Source organism: Phoca vitulina, unplaced genomic scaffold (assembly GCF_004348235.1).
Source record: "Phoca vitulina isolate PV1807 unplaced genomic scaffold, GSC_HSeal_1.0 scaffold2, whole genome shotgun sequence".
Lineage (NCBI taxonomy): Eukaryota > Metazoa > Chordata > Mammalia > Carnivora > Phocidae > Phoca > Phoca vitulina.
In genome coordinates this window covers 11655985-11673399 of record NW_022589705.1, presented here as the reverse complement: position 1 = coordinate 11673399, position 17415 = coordinate 11655985, and the positions used below count along the sequence as shown (strand labels likewise).

Below are 17415 nucleotides of genomic sequence, written 5' to 3'. Positions count from 1 at the left end.
CGCGGGCCCGGGGCTCCCGCGAGCTGAGGCGGCGGCGCCGGCCCGCGCGCCCCTTGGGGCCGCCCCCGCACCCCGCTCGCCGGCGTCTGGCTCTCATGATGATGAAGAAGAAGAAGTTTAAGTTTAAGGTGGACTTCGAGCTGGAGGAGCTCTCCTCGGTGCCCTTCGTCAATGGGGTCCTCTTCTGCAAGATGCGGCTGCTGGACGGCGGCAGCTTTACCGCAGAGTCCCCCAGGTAACGCGCCCTCCGCGCCCCTCGAGCCGCTGCGCCCGCGCCTGCCCCGCGGGGGTTTTTTCGATGGGCAGCTTGTCATTCCTCGGCCCATTTGCTCCAGGGGGAAGGCCAGCCTCCCGAGCTTCTCTTTCTCCAGGGACCAGTCTGAAATCAGTCAGGAGTTTATTGATCTGCACAAAGTGCTTTGCAAATGGGTCCATCTCAGCTGGGCTTGGCTCCTGCTTTCCTGATTCCAGATGGTTCCCGGTATCTGCGCTTCCCTCCTAAATTCTCTGGGAATGGGAGCAATGGCCAGAAGGAAGAGAATACTTCTGGTTTATCTTAAGACATTTCCATATTTGCGAAATGCAAAGTGGAACTTGAATTGTTGTTAAAACAAAAGCAAAAATAACTCAAACTGCTTGAGTTCCAAGAGCCCTGGCTCTGAACAGAAACCTGTGTTTGGCGTAACTCCTTTTCTCTTGTTGCTTACTTGGGGACTCCGAAGCCCAGGATGCGGCCACGGTAGGCCCGATCAGGCTTGACTTGAGTCAAGTGTTCCCTGGCAGATGAGACAACAGTCTGTGCCTCATCAGAGAGCTGCGTCTGCAGTTACGCGCTAACACTCACTGAATTACCAGTCTTGAGGTGGCCACTGGTGGCTCTCAATGTGAAGGACTTAGAACCAGAAGGAGAGCCCAGACATGCCCTCATTTTGAAATGAGCCGCTGGGCACTCTCAGGGAGAGTCATTGGCAGGTTACAGAATGAAGCCAAGGGTGGTAGTGTTCCTTGAGTCATGTAAGGTCTATTTGGTAGGTTGACAGATTTGCTGTAAGGTAAGTGTTCCTTAAGAAAATAGGAAATTTACAGAAACTTTTAAAATGAATTTTTAAGTTCCTGAGATCAAGGTAAGAGGTTAACAGTTAATGCTTATTTTGCCTAAATTTACTGCTCATAGACTTTATTTTTACCCTAAAAATATTCTGCTTTCTTTTTACCTGTCATCCCTATTAGTGTAAAGGAAATAAGGTCAATGGGTTGTGGAATTGGGGTCAGAAAATTGTCTGCGGTGGCAACGCTGAAGCCTATAGAAGCCAGAAAATGTAAATGGCTAGTTGGCCAAAGCAAAGGATGTATAAAGCATTATCGACTCTCAGAATTAAAGAAATTAGCCAAGGATACTTTTTAAGATTAAACTGTGCTGCCAGATCTTTTGTGGCTATTCAGCTAATTAATTGCACTACAATCATTTTTAACACACTGGTGAGAGAACAGTGTGACTTAAAATGGTGCAGCAAATATTGTACCAGCTCTTCAAGTGTGGAAAAGCCAAAACCAATTCTTGAATGTCCTGTAGGTGCAAATGACTGTCTTACCCTGTGTCTTACCCTGTTTGCTGCAGGGTCCCACCCTGCCACTTCTGGCAGTTAGACCAGCTCTTCTGGGTCTCTGGTGACACCTGGTGGTCAGGGCACCTCTCTCTTACCTCATTCTCCCTCGGATTATTGATTTGGCTTGCTACTCGCAAGTCAGTTATTCCAGTATTGCAGGCAGTCATTTATTCAGCAAATACATGTAGGTTGGGTCCTTTAAGTATATTATCTTATTTCATTCTCACAGCAAACCTGTGGGGTAGGGATTCCTTTTTTGTGGATGAATAAACTGAGACTCAGAAAGCTTAACTTTCCCAAGGCCTGCAGATCTGGTAAGTAAGATGTCAAGATCTCGATACAGGTCTGTCTAATTTCAAACAGACTGATGCCAGATGAAGGAGAAAATTATGTGCTGTGCTGAATGGGGAGCTTCCTAATGATTTTAACAAGCAGGGGGTATAATTTGATTTCTAATTTGCAAGAATTGGAAAGGAGAAAGCGGAGTATCCTGGGTTCAACTTACCGCTTTCTCTTCCGACAACAATGTGGCCTTACCCCTACTGTTTGGAGGGAAATGATTTATAATAAGGAGCCTGTGCCTTGTTAGGTAGAAGTAGTTGGTGTAAAGCTAAGAGCGAGGATTTAGAATGAGGCAGATCTGCATCTAAATCCCAACTGCACCATGATAAACCTGGGTGGGTTATTCAGCCTCTCAAAGTTTCCATCTATAAAATAGAAACCATCACTGGCATATAGGGTTGTTATGAGGATTTAGTAAGATGATGTACCAAAAACAGCTATCACAGTGCTCTAGCACCCAATCAACATTCTTCTTTTAAGATTTCTTTATTTGTCAGAGAGAGAGAGCACACGCACAAGCGGGGAGAGCAGCAGACTCCTCAGGAACCTGATGCAGGACTCGATCCCAGAACCCTGGGATCATGACCTGAGCCGAAAGCAGACGCTTAACCGACTGAGCCAGCCAGGCATCCACACCCAATCAACATTTAAAGAGAAGACAAGGCGCTTGTCCAAGAGGGTTTGCTTCCTTTAAGATGTTGATACTTAATTCCTTTATCCTCAGAATTACAAAAGTGTTGGTTTGAAAAAAGCTACCTCATTTTACAAAAAAAAAAAGAAAACTTGAAACACCTAAAGGATACGAATTATTTTTAAATTGCGTAACTTTTAATTCTTGGATGCCAGTCTAGGCATTGCATCTCTGATTAAATGCTAGATTTTCGGGGTACCTGGTGGCTCAGTCGTTAAGTGCCTGCCTTCGGCTCAGGTCATGATCCCAGGGTACTGGGATCGAGCCCCACATCGGGCTCCCTGCTCAGCAGAAAGCCTGCTTCTCCCTCTCCCACCCCCCCTGCTTGTGTTCCCTCTGTCGCTGTCTCTCTCTCTGTCAAATAAATAAATAAAATCTTCAAAAAAAATAAAAATAAATAAATGCTAGATTTTAATTTTTAAAAAAATAAGGGGTGCCCGGGTGGCTCAGTCAGTTGTGTCGCACTCTTGATTTCAGCTCATGTCATGATCTTGGTCCTGAGATCAAGCCCCGATCTGGCTCCACACTCCGTGTGGAGTCTCCTTGTCCCCCCACTCTGCTCCTCCCCCTCTAAAATAAATAAATTAATTAAATCTTAAATCTTTAAAATAAAAAACTCTTTTGCCAACCAAACAAAAAACAAAACCACAGTAGCTTTCCAGTGGAGCGTGCTGGGAGGATTAATTTGCATTAACGAGGAAGTGAGGATGAGAGGACAGCTTGAACAGGTCACCAGTAGGAGCTGGTGATAGCTCAGCCTGACTGCAGAGAGAGTTCACATTGAACAGAAGCAGAAGATAAAGACTTTGAGTACCATTATAGTTTGCTTTCCACTGCTCATAGGATAAAAGTCAATTTGAGATTCTTGCACTAAGTTCTATTGTGATTAAAGTGGTATTTAAACTGGCTAGCTGGCTGATGTTTGTCATAGACGAGAAATGGGGAGACAAATTAGGAGTCTGTTAAAATAACCCAGAGGAGCTAATAAGTACCTGAACTTGTAGGTTTTTCATATAAGTGGCTGATAACATGATAATGCTATGACAAAGGCCTTGATGACATGACAGAGTAAGAAAGTCAAGAAGAATCTTTGTTTTGTTCTGTTTTGTTGAGGTGTATCATGGTATGTGTGAGGTGTATTTGTTGATAGTATATTGTGGGGGAGGATACGAGGAGGTAGGTTATATGTTGGACACACTACATTGAGATGACAATGAGTGATATGCACTTGGAGACATGTTTATTGTGGGTTTCTTAGATTCTGGTCTATTGTAAGTAAGCCTGCTTACTGAACTTTTCATCTAGAATTTCCTTACCCTTTTTGCCCTTTTAAAGATTAGTAGTGAAAATTAATTTTAGAAGGATCCAGTTTCTGCTGGAAAAGTGTGTTTAGTGAAGAGGTTAGAAAAAATATAAAGACTAGAAGGTGTTTATTTGTAATAAATGTTATTAAAATTGTCAGGTTTTACGTACCATAGTTAATAAAACATTCAGAAAATACACGTATGATTATAGTAATCTAATAAACTGAAATCAAATTATTGCCTAATAAAATATTTTTGAACCTTTCAAAAAGACAGAAAATTACACTAAGTCTTTTTAAGTGCATGCTTCCTTTGTAAAAGCATTTAAATCTCTTTTGAGGTTTGTTAAGACGGTCAGAACAAGTTTCATTTCTGGTCTGCTTTAATAAAGGAATAAGAAGAAAAGTTTCCTGTATTTTGAGGATTTCCAAGTTTGCCTTATTTTGTTCATTTTTTTTTTGTACTCTAGCTAAATACTTTCCCAAGTTTCACATGAGTTGCGGCAAAAAACCATGTGAATTCAGGGAGTGTCTGGGAAGCTAATGAGCACATCTGTGTATTGGATCTTTTACTTTGTAAACAAGCTGAAAGGATTTCTTCCCTTTGGCCAGAATATGTATTCATGTTTTCAAGATTTTAGTTCACTGCACATCGTGTTTCATTTTTTTTGCATGTCCAGTTTCTGAACACCATTTGTTGAAGAGTGTCCTTTTCCCATTATATATTCTTGCCTACTTTGTCCTAAATTAATTGAACATATGTGCATGGGTTTATTTCTGGGCTCTCTGTTCTGTTTCACTGGTCTATGAATCTGGTTTTATGTCAGTGTCCTAGTGTTTTGATTACCACAGCTTTGTAGTATAGTTTGAAATCAGGTAGTGTGATACTTTTGGCTTTGTTCTTCTTTCTCAATGTTATTGTTTTGGCTATTCAGGGTCTTTTGTGGTTCCATACACATTTTAGAATTATTTGTTTTAGTTCTGTGACAAAGTTCACTGGAATTTTAATAGGGATTGCATTGAATATATAGATTGCTTTGAGTAGTAGAGATATTTAAACAATATTAATTCTTCCAGTCCATGAGCCCAGAATATGTTTCCATTTATTTATGTCATCTTGAATTTCTTTCATCAGTGTCTTATCCTTTTCAGTATATAGGTCTCTCACTTCCTTGGTTAAATTAATTCCTAGGTATTTTATTCTTTTTTATACAATTATAAATGGGATTATTTTCCTGATTTCTCTTTATGCTACTTAGTTATTGCTGTAGAGAAATACAACAGATTTTGGGGTGCCTAGGTGGCTCAGTCAGTTAAGCGTCTGCCTTTGGCTCAGGTCATGATCCCAGGGTCCTGGGATTGAGCCCCACATTGGGCTCCCTGCTCAGCGGGGAGTCTGCTTCTCCCTCTGTTCTGCCTCTGCTGCTCCCCCCGCTTGTGCTCTTTCGCTCACTCTCTCTCTCTCAAATAAATAGATAAAACCCTTAAAAAAAAAATGCAACGGATTTTTATATATTAATTTTGCATCCTGCAGCTTTACTGAATTCATTTACTAGTTCTAACAGTTTTTTAGTAGAGTCTTTAAGGTTTTCTATTTATAGTATCATGTCATCTGTAAATAGTGACAGTTTCCCTTCATTTTCAAATTGTATGCCTTTTATTTCTTTTTTCTTGTCTAATTGCTGTGACTAGGCCTTGCAATGCTATGTTGAATAAAAATGAGTATAGTGGGCATCCTTGTCTTGTTCCTGATCTTAGAGGAAAAGGTTTTAGATTTTCACTGTTGATGGGTGCCTGGGTGGCTCAGTAGATTAAGTGTCTGACTCTTGATTTCAGCCCAGGTCATGATCTCAGGGTCATGAGATTGAGCACCACATCAGGCTCTGCATTAGGCATGGAGCCTGCTTGAGATTCTCTCTCTCCCTCTCCCGCTGCCCCTCCTCCCCTAAAAAAATTAGATTTTCACTGTTGAGTATGATATTAACTGTGGTTTTGTCATTTATGGCCTTTATTATGTTGAGGTACATTCCCTTTGTACCCAATTTGTTGAGAGTTTTTATCTTAAGTGGATGTTGAATTTTGTCAAATGCTTTTTCTGCTCTATTGAGCTGATTATATGCTTTTTATCTTTCATTTTGTTAATGTGGTATATTATGTTGATTGATTTGCAGATGTTGAACCATCCTTGAATCCCTGAAATAAATCCCATATGATTTTGGTATATGATCCTTTTAATATATTGTTGAATTCAGTTTGCTAATATTTTGTGAGCATTTTTGACCTATGTTCACCAGGGATATTGGCCTGTAATTCTCTCTCTCTCTCTCTTTTATTTTTTTATGGTGTCATTTTCTCATTTGGATATCAGGGTAATGCTGGCCTCATCAAATTAAGTTTAGAAGCTTTCCCTCTTCAGTTTTGTTTTGTTTTTGAAGAGTTTGAGAAGGATAGGTATTAATCTTTGAATTTTTGGTGGAATTTACCAGTGAAGCCATCATTCAATCTCCTTACTAGTAATCAGTCTGTTCAGTTTCTATTTCCTCATGATTCAGGCTTGGAAGATTGTAAATTTCTAGGAATTTATCCATTTCTTCTATGTTCTACAATTTGTTGGCATGTAATTGTTCATAGTAGCCTATTATGATCCTTTATATTTGTGTGATATAAGTTGTAACTTCTCCCCTTTAATTTTTTTTTTTAGAGGGAGGGAGGGGCAGAGGGAGGGGGAAAGAGAGAATCTTAAGCAGACTCCATGCCCAGGGCAAAGCCCAACATGGGGCTTGATCTCACCACCCTGAGATCATGACCTAAGCCGAAATCGAGAGTCGGATGCTTAACCATCTGAGCCACCCAAGTGCCCTCTCTTTTAGTTTCTGATTTTATTTATTTGAGCCATCTTTCTTTTTCTCTTGGGGAGTCTAGCTAAAGGTTTGTCAATTTTATTTACCTTTTCAAAGAGCCAGATCTTAGTTTCATTGACTATTTGTCTTCTTTATCTCTATTTCATTTATTTCCATTCTGATCTTTGTTATTTCCTTCTTTCTACTAACTTTGGGCTTCATTTGTTCTTCTTCTTTCTTTAGGTGTAAAGTTAAATTGCTTATTTGAGATTTGTCTTATTTTTTGAGGTATTGCTATGAACTTTCCCGGTACACCTTTTACTGTATCACATAGATTTTGGTATGTTGTATTTCTGTTTTCATTAATCTTTAGGTATTTTCTTATTTCTCCCTTGATTTCTTCAGTGACCTAATAGTTGTTCAGTAACCTGTGGTTTAATCTCCATGTACTTGTAGTTTTTCCAGTTTTTTTCTTGTAAGTGATTTCTACTTTCATACCATTGTGGTCAGAAAAGATGCATGATATTATTTCAGTCTTGAATTATTGAGACTTGTTTTGTAGCCTAAAATGTGACTGATCCTGGAGAATGTTTCACGTGTACTTGAGAAGAGTGTGTATTCAGATGCTTTTGGATGGAATGTTCTGTATATCTGTTAAGTCCGTCTGGTCTAATATGTCATTTAAGGCTAATATTTCCTTAGTGATTTTCTATCTGGGTGATCTATCCATTCATGTAATGGGGTGTAAATAAATGTGGTGATGTAATGAAGTTCCTTACTATTATTGTATTACTATCAATTTCTCTCTTCAGGTCTGTTAATATTTGCTTTAGATATTATGGTGCTTCTATGTTGGGTGCATTTATATTTATAAATGTTATATCTTCTTGCTGGGTTGTGCCCTTAATCATTTTTATTATAAATAGGTTGTTTTAAAGTTCATTTTGCCCAATGTGAGTATAGCTACACCAGCTTTCTTTTTGTTTCCATTTTCATGGAACATCTTTTTCCGTCCCTTCACTTTCAGTCTTTGTGTGCCCTTCTGAAGTGAGTCTCTTGTAGGTAGTATATAGATGTGTCTTATTCCTTAAGCTATTCATCCACTCTATTGTCTCTTGATTGGAGAATTTAGTCCATTTACATTTAAAGTAATTATTGATAGGTATGTACTTACTGCCATTTTGTTCATTGTTTTCTGGTGTTTGTAGTTCCTCTCTTTTTTTCTTGTCTCTGTTTTCCCTTGTGATTTGATGACTTTCTTTAGTATTGTGTTCAGAGTCCTTTCTAATTTTCTTTTGGTATTTACCATAAGTTTTTGCTTTGTGGATACCATAAGGCTCACATATATCATCCTATGTATATAGCAGTCTATTTTAAATTGAAAGCAACTTAAATTTGAACATGTTCAAAACCCTACACTTTTTTCTCCCCTGCCACGTTGTGTTTTTGGTGTCATTTTTTACACCATTTAATTTTATAAATCCCTTAACTAATTCTTGTGGTTTTAGTTAATTTTACTACTTTTGTCTTTTAGCCTTTTGATAGCTTTATAAGTTATTAGTCCACTACCTTTACTGTATATTTACCTTGTCCAGTGAGATTTTTACTTTCATATGTTTTCTTCTTATTAATTAGTTCTATTTCTTTTCAGCTTAAAGAAGTCTCTTTAATATTTCTGTAAGGCCAGTTTAGTAGTGATGAACTTTCGCTTTTGGTTGTCTGGAAAACTCTTTATCTCTCCTTCAAATCTGAATGATAACCTTGGTGGGTAGAGTATTCTTGGTTGGAAATTTTTTTTTTCCTTTCAGCCCTTTGATATCTCATGCTACTCTCTTTTGACCTGCAAAGTTTCTGCTGATAGCCTTATGGGGTTTCCCTTATACATAACAATTTTTGTTTTTCTCTTGCAGCTTTTAAGATTCTCTCTTTAACTTTTTATTTTAATCATAATGTGTCTTGGTAGCTCTCTTTGGGTTCATTGTATTTGGAACTCTCTGGACCTCCTGGACCTGGACGTGTGTTTCCTTCTCTAGGTTAGGGAAGTTTTCAGCCATAGTTCTTCAAGTAAGTGTTCTGCCACTTACTCTCTTTCTTACCCTTGTGGGACCCCTAAAACACAAATATTATTTCACTTGATGTTGTCCTAGATATTCCTTAAATTATCTTCATTTTTTAAATTCTCATTTCTGTTTTCTGCTCTGTTTGGGTGAGTTCCAATTCTTTATCTTCCAGTTCACTGATCCATAGTTCTCCTTCATCCAGTATACTGTTGAACCTCTATGGTATATTTTTCAGTTTGGCTCTTGTATTCTTCAGCTCTGTGACTTCTGTTCGGTACTTTTTTTTAACGTTTTCTATATCTTTGTTGACGTTCTTACTGTGTTCATCCATTCTTCTCCAGAGTTTGGTGAACACTTTTATGACCATTACTTTGATTTTTCTATCAGGTGGATTACTTATCCCTATATCATTAAGGCCTTTTTCTGAGGTTTTGTCTTGTTTTTCTATTTGGAACATGTTTCTTTGTTTCCTTATTTTACTTGACTCTCTGTGTTTTTTCTATGTATTAAGTGAAACAGCTACCTCTCTATCTTGAAGGAGTGGCCTTGTGTAAGTGATGCTCATTCTCATTCAACATTGCCCTAACTCTTGGCTGTCTCTCAAATCTTTGCGATTATCTAAGCCACCTGATTTATTCTTGATATGCCCCTGTTGTTGAGGTTGTGCCAAGACCTATTAGTGATCCAAGGGAAGGAATCTCATTTATCACCTAGTTTGGAAGTCAGACCCTCAGGCAGGAGCTTTTAAAAGTTTGCAAATATATAAAAATCCAATGGAGCCACAGTCATAATCTCTCTTAGCCTCCAGACCAGGAGATCTTGACCCTGGGCAACAGTTGCAAAAATCTGGGAAGGCTCATTGAGCTGTAGCAAGGCTAGTGGGATGCACAAGGATGGTATTTCCCTGCTTACATTCCCTGGATATGCCTCCTTAGCCTCTAGATGTGTGGGAAACCTGAAGCCTATCCCTCAGGCTGAAGCTTCAGGCTAAGTAAATAGGCCTTTTTCACAGGAAGACTAGGGTTATGTTTCAGTCTGCTGTCTTTGTAGTGCCCAGGGCATAGTGGCCTACCAAGAGCTGTCTTTTGGACTTTTACAGTCCTGGGGAGCTCTAGAATGCTGGTCCTCTTGGCCACGAGGGTCAGACAATCAACAGATGTCCCCTATATGGATTGCACATGCCCACTGGCTTTAGTAAAGGAGCTGGAAGGTGTAGGGGGTTGGACACACTCCCCAGCTTTAGAAAAGCAGTGGGAAAATGTCTTGACTTCTTGCACTGGTGGTATTCAGCAATGTAGCAAGAGAGTGAGTGCCTTGTCTGTGTGCATGCACTGACTTTAGGCTTGGGAGTGGGAGGATGCCCCAACTACTCACACTTGCCAGCCCCAGCCAGGGGAGGGCAGGGATGGGTTGCAACAGCCAGTGCTGGCAGACTTTAGCTAGGGAGCAGGAGAACTCCACAACTGTTTATGCTCTCTGGTCTCAGCATGTGCCATGACTGCTCACCTGACCCATCCCAGCAAGACAGTGAGAGGGTACCACATCCAAGGTCACCCACCTGTGCTGGTAGGCAGTGTGGAGAGTGAAACAGTGGTGTCTACCAGTTCATCCATATCTGGGAAGCATCTAAACTGTCCCCTACTCCTCCAACCAATGTCCCCAGATCAGCAAATGAATCTCTCCCACACAAAACCTTGCCTCTTTTCAAACTGCTATTTTTTCACTGGGTCTCAGGGTGAGTGAGACTGTACATGAGCCCTCCAAGAGTGGAATCTCAGTTTCCTATAGCACTTTGGGACCCCCAGACCTATTGAGTTTTACAGTTTTACCTATCAGACCTATTGGTTTTACAAGCCAGACATTCCAGGGGCTCGTCTTCGTGGTTCAGATCCCAGGGACTGGGGGCCCATTGTGGAGCACCAATCCCTGACTCCTCCAGAGAAGTGTCTGTCTGGTGAGATCCATCCCTATTCTGGGTCACCACACCAGAAGTGGGTTTTTGGGGGTTTTTTTGTAAGGCTGTGTCTCTGCCTCGCCTACCCATCTTGATGTGGTCCCTTTTTCCTTTGTTGTGGAGAGTACTTCATCTAGTTTTTAGATCTTTATCAGAGAGAAATGATCCATATGTAGCTATAGATTTGGCATATCTGTGGGAGGAGGTGAGAGTTCAGGATCTTCCTAGGCTCCCATCTTGGACTCCCTCCCTCCTCCCATCCCAGAATTCTTTTTTTTAATTATTTATTTTTTAATTCTAGTATAATTAGCATATAGTGTTATATTAGTTCCAGGTATAGAATATAGTGATTCAGCAATTCTATACATTACTCAGTGCTCATCATGATAAGTGCACTCTTAATCCCCATCACCTATTTCACCCATTCCCCCAGCCACCTCTCCTCAGTAACCACCAGTTTATTCTCTATATTTAAGACTGATTTTTTGTCTTTTTTCTTTGTTCATAGTTTCATTTCTTAAATTCCACATATGAGTGAAATCATGTAGTATTTGTCTTTTTCTGACTGACTTATTTCACATTATACTGTCTAGATCTATCCATGTTGTTGCACATGGCAAAATTTCATTCTTTTTTATAGCACACAAATACACCACATCTTCTTTATCCATTCATCAATTGATGGACACTGGGGCTGCTTCCATAATTTGGCTATTGTAAATAATGCTGCAGTAAACCTAAGGGTACATATATCCTTTCCAATTAGTGTTCTCATATTCTCTGGGTAAATACCCAGTAGTGTGATAACTGGATCATATGATAGTTCTATGGTTAATTTTTTGTGGAACCTCTATACTGTCTTCCACAGTGGCTGCACCAGTTTGCATTCCTACCAACAGTGCACAAGGGTTCCTTTTTCTCCACATCCTCTCCAATACTTGTTTCTTATGTTTTTGATTTTAACCATTTTGACAGGTGTGAGGTGATATCTTATTGTGGTTTTGATTTGCATTTCCCTGATGATGAGTGATGTTTAGCATCTTTTCATGTGTCTGTTGGCCATCTGGATGTTCTTTGGCGAAATGTCTGTTCGTGTCTTCCACCTATTTTAATTGGATTATTGGGGGGAGGTAATTGAGTTGTGTAAGTTCTTAATATATTTTGGATATTAAGCCCTTATCAGATATATTATTTGCAGATATCTTTTTCCATTCAGTACATTGTCTTTTGTTTGGTTGATTGTTTTCTTTGCTGTGCAAAAGCTTTTTATTTTGATGTAATCCCACTAGTTTGTTTTTGCTTTTGTTTCCTTGCCTTAGGAGACAGTCTAGAAAAATGTTGCTGCAGTTGATGTCAGAGAAATTACTGCCTGTGCTCTCTTCTAGGATTTTTATGGTTTCGGGTCTCACATTTGGGTTTCTAATCCATTTTGAGTTTATTTTTGTGTATAGTGTAAGAAAGTGGTTCAATTTCAGTCTTCTGTATGTAGTTGTCCAGGTTAACCAACACCATTTGTTGAAGAGACTGTCTTTTTCCCATTGCAAATTCTTGCTTCCTTTGTTGAGGATTAATTGACGAAATACTCATGGGTTTATTTCTGGGCTCTCGATTTTGTCCCATTGATTTGTCTGTTTTTGTGACAGTACCATACTGTTTTGATTACTACAGCTTTGTAGTATATATTGTTATCTGGGATTGTGTATCTTCAGTTTTGTTCTTCTTTTCAAGATTACTTTGGCTATTCAGGGTCTTTTGTGGTTCCAGTCCTGTGAAAAGCTGTTGCTAATTTGATAGGGATTGTATTAAATCTGTCGATTGCTTTGTGTGGATATGGACATTTTAACAATATTTTTTCTCTCAATCCATGAGCATGGAATATCTTTCCAATCATCTTCAATTTCTTTCATCATTGTTTTAGAGTTTTCAGAATACAGGTCTTTCACCTCCTCGGTTAAGTTTATTCCTAGGTATTTTATTTTGTTGGGTGCAATTGTAAATGGGATTTTCTTAATTTCCTTTTTGATTATTAGTGTATTTAAATGCAACAGGTCTCTGTATATTGATTTTTGTATCCCACAACTTTACTGAATTCATTTATCAGTTCTGGTAGTTTTTTGGTGGAATCTTTAAGGTTTTCTGTATATAGATAGTATCATGTCATCGGCAAATAGTGACATTTTACTTCTTCCTTACCAACTTGGATGCCTTTTATTTCTTGTCTGATTGCTGTGTCTAGGACTTTCAGTACTATGTTGAACACAAGTGGTGAGAGAGGACATCCTTGTCTTGTTCCTGATCTTAGGGAGAAAGCTTTCAGCTTTTCACCATTGAGTATGTGTCACAGACTTCTTTATACCCTGACCAGAAATGGGATCATCTATTCATGTAATACAGTATTGTAATAATGGTAGCTTACATTTTTTGTATACTTTTCCCATGTGCCAGAAACTTTTCTAAGCCTTTATATCCTCAAAATACCCCTAGTAGGAAGGTACTATTATTACATTATTGCTGTTATTACTTTCATTTTATACCTGAGGAAACAGAAGTACAAAGAGGCATTGAAAGTTATACAGTTAGTAAACATCAGAGCTGGGAGGTAGGGTACACTCTTGATCACTAAATTCTGCTGCCTTTCAAATTTTATGTTATATGTTTTCTCATTTTTATGTTTTAACGAAATTGTAAATAAATATATATGGTATGACTTTTTCTGAATGCTAGTCTCAGAAAACTTGTTCTCATATGTGACACCACTAAAGAGGTCACTAGACCTGGCCCCTCTAGATTTGTCCCAAATTATTGTATATCAAACATAAGAAACATAGTACTCATGCATATGCTTTTTTCCCCCCAAGGTGTGACATTCCAGCAGGAAGTCCTCAAAATTCAGTCTCATTACTGGATAGTTGTGCCTTGTAAAAATATTATTAATGCCATTTTACACCAGTAAGTTAATATTCACTATTATATCACTAAGTCTTGCACAGTAGGCAATTTATAAATATTTATTGAAAGAATACAGGTATTTGGAGAGAGGATCTGTTGTAGCTTTGCTAAGGATGACAATAACACAGAGACCCCTAAATTAAATATATAAGGAAGTCATTTGGGGAAGTATATGCTGTTCTATGTACATGGCTTATAAAGAATTAATGTTCAATTTGGGGTATAAGCCTTTGAGGGATACTATCGAATAGAGATCCAGAGAAGTGTATAAAGATTCTGAGGAATCTGAGGCGCCTGGGTGGCTGGTTGGTTAAGCGTCTGACTCTTGGTTTCGACTCAGGTCCTGATCTCAGGGTCGTGAGATAGAGCCCTGCATCGGGCTCTGTGCTTGGCGCAGAGTCTGCTAATTTCTCTCTCCCTCTCCCTCTGCCCCTCCCTGCCCTCTCGCTCTCTCAAATAAATAAATAAATCTTTAAAAAAAAGATTCTGAAGAATCTTGAATTATGAGGTGAGTCTCAAGAGAGGAGATGATAGTCTTCAAATAATAAAACAAAAAAATTGTGTGTATGTATATTTTACTTTAATTTTATTTAATTCTTATAAAATCCCTTTTATAGAGGTGTTATCTCCTATTGGGTTAGGATATATGTTGGGTGCTGTAACACATATATTAAAAAGTAATAAGTGGCCTAAAAGATATAGAAGTTTATTTCTCTCCTGTAAATTCCAAGCTGATGTGGCTCTGCTCTGTCAAGTTGTCAGGGGCCCTGGCTTTATCTTGTTGCTCTGTCATGCCCAGGGTATTGTTCTCATCCACAGAGACTAAGTTAGTTCACCCCACATCCGAATTCTAGCCACTAGAAAGAAGGAAAGGGGAAGGGGAGGTCCCTATTGCCCAGAGCCCATTGACCAGAACTTAAGCAGAAAGCCACATCCAGCCCCAAGAAAGGTTGAGAAATGTAGTCTTTGCTGGATGTCAAGTGCCCAGAAAAAGATTCAATTATGATAAAGAGAAGGGGAGGACAGATATCAGGGGACAGTTAGCCTCGATCACACCACTGTTTTGTTTTGGGTTTTGTTTTAAGTAGGCTCCATGCCCAGCGTGGAGCCCAACACGGGGCCAAAGTCACAACCCTGAGACCAAGACCTGAGCTGAGGTCAAGAGTCAGGATGCTTGGGATGCCTGGGTGGCTCAATCGGTTAAGCATCTGCCTTCGGCTCAGGTCATGATCCCAGGGTCCTAGGACTGTGTCCCACATTGGGCTTCTTGCTGAGTGGGGAGCCTGCTTATGTGTGCTCTCTCTCTCTCTTTCTCTCTTTCTCTGACAAATAAATAAAATCTTTAAAAAAGAAAAAAAGTCGGATGCTTAACTTACTGAGCCACCCTGGCACCCCTATCACACCACTGTTTTAGAAATGAGAAAGTTGATCCTCAGAAAAGCAACATAATTTGTTCCAGGTCACAAATCAATTAAATGAAAGATTTTTGAAAGACTGTCCCATAAAGAAGGAATAGGCTTATGCTGGGTGCATCAGAGGACAGAACCTAGGATCACTGGGGACATGTTAAAGAAGGCATGTCTCTATCCAGTATAATATTAGAAAAGTAATCTCTAATATTTAGAGGAATACAGGAGTGAATACGCTACCTCGGTACCCTGTCCTTTTGTCAGGGACGCTGTCCTTCATTAGAAGGATTGGTGACATAGATGGTGCTCGTGGCCCTTTCTGACTCCAGGATTCTATGATTAGGCTTTCAGTTGTATTTCCTAATAATGCTCTTCCTAAATCACCCATTTTAGCCAAGACTGGTCAGCTTATAGCAGCCAAATGTTTGTGTGTTTCTGTCTCCTTGGTGCTCTCCTTTTCCCACCTCTTCTTCACCATTCTTGTAGTTGATTCAAATTCCAACCATTCTTCAAGAACTAAATCAAGTGTCTCATTGGCTTTATGCCCATACCTGTCCCAACCTACAGTCCACCCACTGCTTGGCTGCAGTGTTTACTACACATACTGTGTCCTTAACAAATGTCGGTTGTCTGTTGAATGGATGAAATCTTTCCTCACTGTCCCACTCTGATTTTACCTCTCACTCAATTCTTATAATTCTTGTTTCTACCCACCAGTCATTTTACCCAGATTTGTCCTTTTAATTGCCTTTATGAAAAATTTCCATGCAGTGTAAAATTTACGGTAGTAAAAAATAAATACAAGAAAAGGTAGAAAGAAGTGTTTAACTGTTTTTTTTGGCGGTGGGGGGGGCAATGGAAGAGAATTCCTTAGCAAGGTTTTGAAAAAAGTCTAGCTGGAGAAGGAAATGAAATGATAGAAGGAACAGTACATATACACAGTGGCAAGGAACGGGCATGGTATGTACTGGGAGCACTATGAATACAGGTTTACCCCGCTATCCAACATAGAACATTCCTATGAAATCTTTCATAAGCCAGTGGCATAAGGGAGAGAGTACCACCCCCCCTTTCCAAAAATTCACATTCCGGCACTTCACATTTAGGAAAGATCCACCTTATTCTAGTAACAGTTTTTTCTTGAAAGCAAAAATCCTCTTCAGATTTCTTTCATTTAGCAGGCACCAATGTAGGTCTTTTTAAATGTGAAATGGCAAGACACAAGCTTTCAGAAAGTGAGGGATACCTGTGTGTAGCATTTTCCACCCTTATTTATGGTTCTGCTTTTTGCAGTTTCAGTTACCATAGGTCAGCTGCGGTAAGGAAGCAGATGATCCTCCCTCTAACATTTGGTCAGAAGGTCAGCAGTAGCCTAAGGCTATGTCACAATGCCTATGTCATTTGCCTCACTCATCACAGACATTTCATCATCTCACATCACAAAAAGAAGGGTGAGTATAGTACAATATTTTAAGAGAGACCACATTCACATAACTTTTGTTGCTGTATATTATAATTCTGTTCCATTGTTAGTTATCTTTGCCAATCTCTAACTGTGCCTAATTTATAAATTAAACTTTATCATAAGTATGTATGCATAGGAAAAAACATAGTACACATAGGATTCCATACTATCGGATTTCAGGCATCCAGTGGGAGTCTTGGAACATATCCCCCACGGATAAGGCCGGGGGGGGGGGCGCTACTATAATTGTGTATTACTGCTGACACATAAAGAGAGGGAGAGAGAATGGTCTCTACAAGGAGTCTGGACTTAATTTTGATACTGTAGGCTCTACGGAGCCAAAAGCAGAGGAGTGACTTATGCAAAGTTAGTAGATTGGCTTAAGGCTGGAGTTTAAGAGAATTCTCATCTGACAACCTTAGCTTTCTCAGTAGCAACTGAAAAAGGGAGAAAAGGAACATGAGGATAATGATAAAAGATCAGAAAAGCTTCTATAAGTGAGGAGAGAAAGCTGACCAAAGACAAATCCAAAAGGCCCAACTAGAATTTAAAACATAACTTTAGGGGCACCTGGGCACCTCAGTCAGTTAAGCATCCCAACTCTTGATTTTGGCTCAGGTCATGATCTCAGGGTCCAGAGATCAAGCCCCGTGTTGGGCTCCGCACTGATCATGGAGCCTGCTTGGGATTCTCTCTCTCTCCCTCTGCCCCTCCCCCCATGATTGCACGCTCTCTCTCTCTCTCTCTCTCTAAAAAAAAACCATGAATTTTAGTGATGGCAGTGTGTGTATGTTC

At 39.6% G+C, this 17415-nt stretch overlaps 1 protein-coding gene across 2 annotated transcripts in view; it reads left to right on the top strand.

Moving 5' to 3' along the window:
* Positions 1–78: 78 nt before the first annotated feature.
* The window catches only part of FAM102B (family with sequence similarity 102 member B), an 84399-nt gene continuing 67062 nt past the window's right edge, over positions 79–17415 (top strand). For both annotated transcript variants that reach the window (XM_032422226.1, XM_032422234.1), the window contains exon 1: positions 79–235. In XM_032422226.1, the coding sequence (XP_032278117.1) occupies positions 96–235 (140 nt within the window). In that variant the 5' untranslated portion in view covers positions 79–95. The remainder of the gene's footprint in view (positions 236–17415) is intronic.